General features: G+C 41.4%; 1 protein-coding gene across 1 annotated transcript; it reads left to right on the top strand.

Annotated features, from left to right (window-relative positions):
- Positions 1 to 8412: 8412 nt before the first annotated feature.
- LOC116365435 (Wilms tumor protein homolog) lies at positions 8413 to 9865 on the top strand. Its single transcript, XM_031818035.1, has 2 exons — positions 8413 to 8627; positions 9637 to 9865. Exons 1-2 carry the CDS (start codon positions 8510 to 8512, stop codon positions 9837 to 9839), a joined length of 321 nt encoding a protein of 106 aa, XP_031673895.1. The 5' UTR covers positions 8413 to 8509; the 3' UTR covers positions 9840 to 9865.
- The last annotated feature ends 2187 nt before the right edge of the window (positions 9866 to 12052 follow it).

The following is a 12052-nucleotide window of genomic DNA, read 5'->3' as shown; positions in this document are numbered from 1 at the left end:
ACCTAGATTTAGAATAAGAAGCTTCCATTTAGACACAGGTCTAAGATTACGTAATAAGCAATCTACCGTCCCAGTGTAAGCACTCAGTGTAAGCAATCTACAGCCCCCGAGTAAGCACTCAGTGTAAGCAATCTACAGTCCCCGAGTAAGCACTCAGTGTAAGCAATCTACAGTCCCCGAGTAAGCACTCAGTGTAAGCAATCTACAGTCCCCGAGTAAGCACTCAGTGTAAGCAATCTACAGTCCCTGAGTAAGCGGCCGGTGCAAGCAGCAGGGCAGTGTCAGTGTGAAAGTGTGGTTTAGCCACAGCTCCAGAAACTTGCGAACTTCCCCTGTAAAAAGGTATATAAAGACAACAGAGATCATAAGAGAGGCATGATCCTCACTGACATATGAGACAGACTTCATATGGAGAATCATCATAGGTAAATTTACTATTGCACTATACGCTTTTTGTTAGACTAGAACAATATTTGAGGGGTCTTGACACCTCTTGATCACAGACAAAGCGGCAGTCACACAGTGAGACATCAGGTACAGATGTGATTAGCAATACAAGGACACAGCCAAGTACCGGTTACAATATATTGAGTCCATACACAGAGTTGGAAGTGTATTAAGATATTGGAATTCGGAATCTAGCGTTAGTGCTGTGAGAATACCACTTACAGGAAAGTGACCAAGGGGCTGAGCATTTAAGGCAATTGAACTATTTTTGCTATTTAGTCAATATCGTTAGAAGTGTTAACGCATTTAAAGTTTTGCAATATTATCTGGCATAGCTTAAAGCATTAAGGATTGATTGAGCATTATTGATGTATTAGGAAACTGTATAACCATTGAATTGTAATAATGTGTATAAGACAAAAAACAGAGTGACTTAATGAAAGCTTGAAAATTTGACAACTAGGCCAGATCTGGAGAGAAAATGCCTTCAACACTCTCACTGAACAGAAAGTGACCCTGGTTATAGGTTAAAGTGATTGCACTAAAGAATATTTGGGGCGGCAGGATAGCCTAGTGGTTAGAGCGTTGGACTAGTAACCGAAAGGTTGCAAGTTCGAATCCCCGAGCTGACAAGGTACAAATATGTCGTTCTGCCCCTGAACAGGCAGTTAACCCACTGTTCCTAGGCCGTCATTGAATATAAGAATTTGTTCTTAACTGACTTGCCTAGTAAAATAAAGGTAAAATAAAAAACTGTCATTGTGTGTCATAATATATACCAATACTAGTTTCCAAGTGACTACTAGCTGACGAGCATAATAACCAATAGAAGAAGTTATTAGGTATTGATATATACAGAGGTAAAAGAGACTTGAAGGTAAGGAAATACAGGAGGAATCCATAACACTCAGAATATTTAAATAGGAGTATATCTATCCAAGGCCTCATACTAGACCGGAAAATAAGGGAGTGACAACGTGAACGAAGGAACAAACCCAACTCACGCGAAGGGCCATTACGAAGAAACAGAAGGGTTCGGCCCTTGTTACACCGCAGAAACTAAAATCCTAAAGTCCTCTGCCTAGCCAGAGGACGGGGTAGAGGCATTTGCTGCAGGTATAAGGCAAAAGTCAGCAACTATCATTATGACATCATGGATTAATTCTAGAATATACTATATAGCCTAGAAAACTGGTTAAAATATCATTATGACATCATGGATGGCCAGTCCTTGTCTTCATAGTGTATTGAATTCAGGGGGAGGGACTGAGCTGAACTCAAACCTGGGTCCAGCGACTGTCAAGTCAACACCTTATAACTGTTACGCCAAGATGTCTGAACTTCTTGACGAGGTCGCTCGGTGTTGGGTTATGGTTTCTACAATATCGTTCTCTATGAATTTGAGAGTGGTTACACTTCTCCTTCCCCCATCCCTCAGCTGTTTACCAAGTCTCTGGGCAGCCATTTTGTTGTGGTTAAAAAAAAAAAAAACACAATCCAGCAATCTGCAGTTCAAACAGTAAGAAATCTGTCATTTCACCACTGTTTTGGTAATTAAATGATTATGGGGTTGGAGAAATGTAACTACAGACAGACCTATGGATGCAAGGCCTGACCATCAATGATATCAACATTATAGTTTTAACCATGTTGAGGCAGCAGGGTAGCCTAGTGGTTAGAGCGTTGGACTAGTAACCAGTTGCAAGTTCACATCCCCGAGCTGACATTTTGAGGCGATACAGTGTTTATTTACATTGTTTCTAAACATTAAAGTAAAACAAGCTTATTCTGGGTTCTGATGGGGTACAACAGTTGAACTAAGCTCATGAAGCATGTGTTATATTCTTCAAGAATCAATGGCTATAAATAAATTATTTAAAAGTCATAACATGAATGTAGCAATTGCAGATTTCTGCTTTAACACCAAACATCAGTTCAACAACTGCAGAGTTTGTGCCTCTGTTGTTAAGACAGTACTTACTAGTGTTAGTCAGGTTACGGTTTCTCAAAATCACATTTTGGCTAAATTCATCATTAGAACCATTGGATGCCTTAAGATGCATTCGGAAAACCGGGCCCAGATATCCAGGTTCCTCTTCTTCCTCCTTTTTCGATGTAACAGTCATCTCTCTCTCCTCCTCTTTCACTCTATAAACTGCATCCTCCTCTCGTTTTACTGTAACATCCTCCTCCTCTTTCACTCTGAACGCGTCTTCCTCTTCTTTCACAGTAACGGCCTCTACTTCTTGTTTTACTGTGATATACACCTCTTCTTTAGCAGAAGGAGAGTAGCTTAGTGACCGCATGGTCGCGGATGTTAGCTATGCTAATGCTAACTTAACCAGACTGCTAGCTGACTAATAACAACAACGCCGTAAATATTAAATTAAATCGGATAACTAACTAGACAAAATAAGTGTCTTTAAAATACAGTGGCTAATAAACACGAAAGCGTCTGAAGAGCTTTATTGGTTCAGCTTTTTTTGTCTAGCAAGCTACCGAGGTGGATAACTTACTGTTGCTGGTGAAAGAAGAGTTCCGTCCACTAGATTATACGTCACACCAACAGCATCACCATAAATTCCCAGACCGCCATCTGCTGACTGGAGTGGGTAACGCAGTTGAGTAAAATGTATATTTTATTATCAGACAAAAAGTTAAAGGGTAGGAATCAGGGACATCGCTAGAACTAAAATATATATTAGCCCCCACTAAATAAATCAATATCAGTCAACCGTTCCATCGCATCTTAAACTTAATATCGGTTCGGCACTCGGACCGGGGGAGGCTGCTGCTGCACTCGTGACTGTTGGACTTTCTTCAGCAAAGATGGTGGAAAGAAATACGAGGAGAGAGCGGTACCCCTACACAGACCTGAAATGGATCAATGATTGCCAGCAAACCAGGCTGTCATTTTGTAAAACAGTGGATGTATAGAATCTAGCTAGTTGAATAATTTACTGCAAATTGAATGTACAATTTTGTAAGCTTGCCTTGCTGATAGATGAAATCGCGTAGATTGCTATGTTCTTGTTATTCTTGTTCTTGCTTATTATGCAGTGGATGATTAAAATCCCTGTATGCCCATGGATGTGTAGCTAGCTATCTAGCCGATCTGTGTATGGACCAAAATGTTTGGTATACATATTAGTTCAGAACCTAGCTATGAACCTCAGCTATCATAGCCAGTTGTATCAACTTCAAAACAGCCTGAATGACATTAATGAAGCCTATGGATTGAGTAGAATATAATATCATGTTTTGCCAAGGATTCAAGTCAAATATACATGTAGTTATTACCATGCATGAGATCCCCACATTGTAGCCTGTACATTTAATATATTCACTGATCATGTACTCTACCTTGGCAAATTAATGTGCAGTTTAGGTATGAATGTCTTTGAGGTGATCAAATTCCTGTCTTTGAATGACGCCGTGTCTGCATGTATGTATTACAATTATACACTTCAACAGTGTTTACCAATCTTGGTCCTGGGACATTAATGGTTACACATTGTAACTAATAGACTAGAAACAGGATTTAACTAGTTAATTCATATAATCAGAAATATATATTTTTTAAACACTACACTCCACTTCCTATGCATCATGTAAATACTCTTGACACCGGTTCATCTCAACATCTAATGCCCTTCATCTGCATTGATCTGGTAAACACAGGATAGGTGGAGTATTTCATCACATTACACTTCATTTCAACCAGTAGAGAATGTGAAGTTCAATCTGTCCATCAATACACATCTGTTGTGTATTATAAAAACAGTGGAAGAATGAGGTGTTAAAGACAGAAAGGGAAAGAGGAGGTGGAGAGAGAGGTGTTAAAGACAGAAAGGGAAAGAGGAGGAGGAGAGAGAGGTGTTAAAGACAGAAAGGGAAAGAGGAGGAGGAGAGAGAGGTGTTAAAGACAGAAAGGGAAAGAGGAGGAGAGAGAGGTGTTAAAGACAGAAAGGGAAAGAGGAGGAGAGAGGTGTTAAAGACAGAAAGGGAAAGAGGAGGTGGAGAGAGAGAGGTGTTAAAGACAAAGGGAAAGAGGAGGTGGAGAGAGAGGTGTTAAAGACAGAAAGGGAAAGAGGAGGTGGAGAGAGAGGTGTTAAAGACAGAAAGGGAAAGAGGAGGAGGAGAGAGAGGTGTTAAAGACAGAAAGGGAAAGAGGAGGAGGAGAGAGAGGTGTTAAAGACAGAAAGGGAAAGAGGAGGAGGAGAGAGAGATGTTAAAGACAGAAAGGGAAAGAGGAGGAGGAGGAGGAGAGAGAGGTGTTAAAGACAGAAAGGGAAAGAGGAGGAGGAGAGAGAGGTGTTAAAGACAGAAAGGGAAAGAGGAGGAGGAGAGAGAGGTGTTAAAGACAGAAAGGGAAAGAGGAGGAGGAGAGAGAGGTGTTAAAGACAGAAAGGGAAAGAGGAGGAGAGAGGTGTTAAAGACAGAAAGGGAAAGAGGAGGTGGAGAGAGAGGTGTTAAAGACAGAAAGGGAAAGAGGAGGAGGAGAGAGAGGTGTTAAAGACAGAAAGGGAAAGAGGAGGAGAGAGAGGTGTTAAAGTCAGAAAGGGAAAGAGGTAAACACATAGGAGCAGGGAAGGCAGCACATGATTAATGAATCACAGTGCTACATAAATGTTCTCTCAGTTCATTACAATTACATAACCATTGTGCCGACTAGAGACACTGTTATCTTAAAAGCAGGTGAGGTGGCAATGATGGGACTAGGGGTTGGCATCCTCTCACATCAAAACATACCTGCAGACCAGAGACAGATGGAGAGAGTGAGAATGTTTGAGCCTTGTGTATTTATTTTTTAATCTAACATTGTTAATCATCAAGGAGGTGAAATGCAAAACTGACCTGGGATCATTAACTCTGGGACTACTGCATCTATCTGTATTTCAATGTAAAGCATCTCTTTAATAATACTTCCTGTATAATATAAACTGACCTGGGATCATTAACTCTGGGACTACTGCATCTATCTGTATTTCATTGTAAAGCATCTCTTTAATAATACTTCCTGTTGTCCTGACCAAGTGACCTCTCAACTCTGATCATGCTGTGTCCTCTATGTAGCCAGTTCAGATGCAGGAGGGGTTCACCTAAACAGCTGATATAACCTATAGGATTTAGGGAGAAGAGGAGAGAGGGATGAAGTGAAGGAGAAAGACTGTTATTGAGAAAATAAGGTAGTTAAAACTGACCCTGTGTTCAACAGGAATCTGTGTGTTTGTCTTCACCTGGTGTCCACACCACACTAAGTGGCTGCAGAGTACTTTATGCTGAAAAACATGAACGGACCCACAAGGACAAACAATACATTATAGTTATAGAAATAATGAAGTGTCTTACTATTCTCCATGGTTGGCCCCCTTGCCTATTATTTGAAGGTGGAAGGAGCCACAGTTAAACCTGAACCTGCTTACTGCACAACACAATCCAACAATCAAAATCAAATCAAATTTTATTTGTCACATACACATGGTTAGCAGATGTTAATGCGAGTGTAGCGAAATGCTTGTGCTTCTAGTTCCGACAATGCAGTAATAACCAACAAGTAATCTAGCTAACAATTCCAAAACTACTACCTTATAGACACAAGTGTAAGGGTATAAAGAATATGTACATAAAGATATATGAATGAGTGATGGTACAGAGCGGCATAGGCAAGATACAGTAGATGGTATTGAGCGCAGTATATACATATGAGATGAGTATGTAAACAAAGTGGCATAGTTAAAGTGGCTAGTGATACATGTATTACATAAAGATGCAGTAGATGATATAGAGTACAGTATATACATATACATATGAGATGAATAATGTAGGGTATGTAAACATTATATTAGGTAGCATTGTTTAAAGTGGCTAGTGGTATATTTTACATTTCCCATCAATTCCCATTATTAAAGTGGCTGGAGTTGAGTCAGTGTGTTGGCAGCAGCCACTCAATGTTAGTGGTGGCTGTTTAACAGTCTGATGGCTTTGAGATAGAAGCTGTTTTTCAGTCTCTCGGTCCCAGCTTTGATGCACCTGTACTGACCTCGCCTTCTGGATGATAGCGGGGTGAACAGGCAGTGTCTCGGGTGGTTGTTGTCCTTGATGATCTTTATGGCCTTCCTGTGACATCGGGTGGTGTAGGTGTCCTGGAGGGCAGGTAGTTTGCCCCCGGTGATGCGTTGTGCAGACTTCACTACCCTCTGGAGAGCCTTACGGTTGTGGGCGGAGCAGTTGGCGTACCAAGCGGTGATACAGCCCGACAGGATGCTCTCGATTGTGCATCTGTAGAAGTTTGTGAGTGCTTTTGGTGACAAGCCAAATTCCTACAGCCTCCTGAGGTTCATACAAACTTGCTCTGCTGAGTCACAACGGGCGGCCTACAAGGCATCTAGTCCATCTGCTGCCTGGACGCAGTTGAGTAAAATGTAGATTTTTTATTATCAGACAAAAAGTTAAAGGGTAGGAAGCATGAGTTTTTACTCACCAGTACAACAACAGTTTTTACTCACCAGTGTAACAACACAGTGTGGTTAAAGACTTGATCTGGTTACCTATGAGTACAAACAGTTGTGTTTTTGTTTTAAATTTACAAAATTAAAATGACATTTTAAATGTTTTCTTTACTCAAGTATCCCTACCCTCAACCCTAACCTTAACCCCTAACCTTAACCATTTTAAATGTCAACTTCAATGGGCTAGGGACGTCCCAAGGATGTATCTCTACCTGAAAATACATGATCTAAGTGATTAATAGTTGGTATTCAGCAGTCATAAAGCCTTATTTATTTTAATGAACTACTAAAATAGTGATTTTTTCAGACAGCAGCTCTACACTTTATTGACTGACTGATCCATTCATCCTTCCATCCCTCCTCAGCCTTCCTCTCCTCTGAAGACCCAGTGAGGGTGGAGCTCAGTCAGAGAGCTGTTGAGGGACTGGTTAGGATGAACACTTCTACAGCCAGAGAGGTGAGAGGTCACAGATGGTAAATATTTATGTCCCCTTAATGGTTCATCACGTAAGCAAAAGGGAATATGTTCCATCATCCATGTTTATTTACATTAGTACAAATTGTCCACTGATATTGGTGTAATTTCTCACCCCTTTTGGCTGTATGAAAGTTAATTTCCCCTCAGGCACATGCATTTGTTCTTTGATATTATGAAGGTAATTTGTGTCACATGTATTTTTCCCCACTCGCCAGCTTATTATCCTCGAATTCATCCCTGAAGTATTCCAGTCCCCTGTGAGAACCATGGGATTTGGTGGCGGAATGTTCGCTGCCATAGCGATGGAATAGGAGATTTCTTTGCTTTCAGTCATCGAAGGTAGGTAGTGATGCCAGCTAACAACGAGTTGATCTGTGTTGTGAAAAATTATAGAGAACCAGATCTTCAATACAACTAAGTTACTAAGTCTTTAACCACACTGTGTTGTTACTGGTGAGTAAAAACTCAGGAGTCCTACACTTTAACTTGTTGTCTGAAAACAAAATAAACATTTTACTCAACTGCGTTACCCACTCCAGTCAGCAGATGACGGTCTGGGAATTTAAGGCGATGCTGCTGGTGTGACGTATAATCTAGTGGTTCGTCAGCCACCTGGGTAGCTTGCTAGACAAAATAGACGAACCAATAAAGCTCTTTAGACGCTTTCGTGTATATTAGCCACTGTGTTTTAAACCCACTTCTGTCGTCTACTTAGTTATCCGATTTAATTTCATATTTACGGTGTTGTTATTATTCAGCTGAGGGCTGGTTAAGTTAGCATTAGCCTAGCTAGCTAACATCCCCGACCATGCGGTCACTAAGGTACTCTCCTTCTAAAGAGGAAGATATCACAGTAAAACAAGAAGTAGAGGGTGAGGCCGTTACTGTGAAAGAAAAGGAAGACGTGTTCAGAGTGAAAGAGGAGGAGGATATCACAGTAAAACAAGAAGTAGAGGGTGAGGCCGTTACTGTGAAAGAAGAGGAAGACGCGTTCAGAGTGAAAGAGGAGGAGGATGTTACAGTAAAAGGAGAGGAAGATATAGTTTATGGCGTGAAAGAGGAGGGGGTGGAGATGACTGTTACATCGAAAAAGGGCCCGGTTTCCCAAACGCATCTTAAGGCATCCAATGGTTCTAACGATGAATTTAGCCATAAGATGGTTTTGATAATCCGTTCCCTGATTAACACTAGTAAGTACTGTTTTAAAAATAGAGGCACAAACTCTGCTGTTGTTGGACTGATGTTTGGTGTTAAAGTGGAAATCTGCAATTGCTACATCCATATTGTGACTTATAAATTCTTTATTTATTCATAGGCATTGATTCTTGAAGAATATAACACATGCCTCATGAGCTGAGTTCAACTGTTGTACCCCATCAGAACCCCAAATAATATTTTTTTACTATAATGTTTAGAAACAATGTAAATCAACACTGTATAGCAGTTAAGACAGATTTGTACCATGTCAGCTCGGGGATGTGAACTTGCAACCAGTTACTAGTCCAACGCTCTAACCACTAGGCTACCCTGCTGCCTCAACATGGTTAAAACTATAATGTTGATATCATGGATGGTCAGTCCTTGCATCCATAGGTCTGTCTGTAGTTACATTTCTCCAACCCCATAATCATTGTATTACCAAAACAGTGGTGGAATGACAGATTTGTTATTGTTTGAACTGCAGATTGCTGGGTTGTGTGAGTTTCTTAAACAGCAACAAAATGACTGCCCAGAGACTTGGTTAACAGCTGAGGGATGGGGGAAGGAAAAGTGTAACCACTCTCAAATTCATAGAGAACGATATTGTAGAAACCTTAACCCAACACCTAGCGACCTCGTCAAGAAGTTCAGACATCTTGGCGTAACAGTACAAAGACTGGCCATCCATGAGGTCAAATGATCGTTTTAAACAGATTGAGTCTTTATAGTATATTCTAGAATTCATCCATGGTGCCATAATGATAGTTTTACCAGGTTTCTAGGCTATATAGTATATTCTAGAATTCATCCATGAGGTCATAATTAGACAAAATATGACGATTCTTGCTCATTTTAAGACAATTGTCAAATAATTTTAACATTCATTACAGACGTCAATTGTTGTACAACATCATGGCTACGCTGTTGGCATCACCTTTTACAGTGGACTTCTGCTGTTGTGGGCCTTTAATCATCTGTCTGACTTTGTTGTTCACACAGGAGAGATACTTAACTATCTTGGATCCTCTGGGGAGCCTCAACAACCTTGTGATGCTGAAGAGGCAGAGAAGAGACTCTCCAGATCAGAACCCCTCAAGAAACACCTGCAGAGATCCACAGGGAAGAGAACTCACTGCTGCTCTGACTGTGGGAAGAGATTCACCTCATCAGGCATTAACATTCATCAGAGAACACACACATGAGAGATACCTTATATCTGTGGTCAATGTGGGAAGAGTTTTACAACTTCTGGCCGTCTGACTCTACACCAGAGAATACACACTGGAGAGAAACCTTATAGCTGTGATCAATGTGGGAAGAGTTTTACTACATTTAGCTATCTAACTATACACCAGAGAACACACACAGGAGAGAAATCCTATAGCTGTGATCACTGTGGGAAGAGTTTTATTCGCCTACAAACCCTGAAATCACACCAGAGAATACACACGGGAGAGAAACCTTATAGCTGCAATCAATGTGGGAAGAGTTTTACTCAGCTAAACTGCTTGATATCACACCAGAGAACACACACAGGAGAGAAATCTTATAGCTGTGATCACTGTGGGAAGAGTTTTATTCGCCTACAAACCCTGAAATCACACCAGAGAATACACACGGGAGAGAAACCTTATAGCTGTAATCAATGTGGGAAGAGTTTTACTCAGCTAAACTCCTTGATATCACACCAGAGAACACACACAGGAGAGAAACCTCATAGCTGTGATCAATGTGGGAAGAGATACTCTGATAAAACATCTCTGATTAAACATCAGAAAATACATGGAGTTGTTTCATGATATCAATGAAAAAATGTCACGATACAGAATGTTTTTAACATTGTAGTAGGACTATTTTAAGGAATTTCACAATGTAAAACCTTAAACGTTTGCCCTATTCAATTGATTTCAGCGTGATATGGATATTAGCCAACCAATCCCAGGTCATTTGTTGAAGATGAAAAATGTTGAAATCAACAATATGTTAAAGGATTCAACTACTGAAAACTGAAACTAACAAATGGATCAATCCCACTTGTCCAGCGTGGTGGAGTGGTAAACACCACCCCCGGCTCTACCAGGGGCTTGAGGTGGTCTCCCACAGCTCTGCAGCCTTACCGTTCCATTTCTTGACTGCCCCTGCAACACAGAAATAAACATATAATATATTTAGCCATATTATATCGAACACTCAAATGAATGGATATGGAGCATCTACGGCCTCAGTTACACCTGGCACATAAATGTGATTTCTGTCATCCGATCGCTCCATTTGGTTCAGATCTAACAGGATGGGATTTTGACATGTAAAATGGTTACGGTAGGGGTTAAGGTTAGGGTTGCGTTGGTAAATACCCATTAAATTGCTGGGAGATTATACATGGAGTGCGCGACTTTCTTTATTTTGATAGTTTATTCACCTCCACACAAAGTATTTTTCTGGGTATGCCCCAGCTCATGGGTATGCCATGCTGATCCTCAACACAGTGGCCCCTCAGGAGTGCATGCTCAGCCCCCTCCTGTACTTCCTGTTCACTCATGACTGCACGGCCAGAAATGACTCCAACACCATCCTTAAGTTTTCCGATGCCACAACAGTGGCCTGATCACCAACCACGAGGAGACAGCCTACATGGAGGAGGTCAGAGACCTGGCTGTGTGATGCCAGGACAACAACCTCTCCCTCAACGTGACCAAGACAAAGAAGACGATTGTGGACTACAGGGGAAGGAAGACAGAGCACACCCCCATTCTCATCGACAGAGCTGTAGTGGAGCAGGTTGAGAGCTTCAAATTCCCTGGTGTCCACATCACTAACAAACTATCACGGTCCAAGCACACCAAGACAATCGTGAAGACGACAAAACCTATTCCCCCTCAGGAGACTGAAAAGATTTAGCATGGGACCTCAGATCCTCAAAAGGTTTTACAGCTGCACCATCGAGAGCATGGTTGCATCACTTTCTGGTATAGCAACAGCTTGGCCTCCAACCACAAGGCACTACAGAGGGTAGTGCGTACAGCCCAGTACATCACTGGGGCCAAGCTTCCTGCCATCCAGGACCTCTATACCAGGCGGTGTCAGCAGAGGAAGGGCCCCCCCACACACACTCTGTTATCATCTACGCATTGTCACTTTAATAACTCTACCTACATGTACATATTACCTCAATTGTCTCGACTAACCGGTACATTGACTCTGTACCGGTACCCCCTGTATATAGTCTCCACATTGACTCTGTACTGGTACCCCCTGTATATAGCCTCCACATTGACTCTGTACCGATACCCCCTGTATATAGCCTCCACATTGACTCTGTACTGGTACCCCCTGTATATAGCCTCCACATTGACTCTGTACCGATACCCTGTATATAGCCTCCACATTGACTCTGTACCGATACCCTGTATATAGC

Source organism: Oncorhynchus kisutch, unplaced genomic scaffold (genome assembly GCF_002021735.2).
Source record: "Oncorhynchus kisutch isolate 150728-3 unplaced genomic scaffold, Okis_V2 scaffold1235, whole genome shotgun sequence".
Lineage (NCBI taxonomy): Eukaryota > Metazoa > Chordata > Actinopteri > Salmoniformes > Salmonidae > Oncorhynchus > Oncorhynchus kisutch.
Note: the sequence above shows the minus strand (reverse complement) of the source record. Positions and strands in the feature narration are given on the sequence as shown.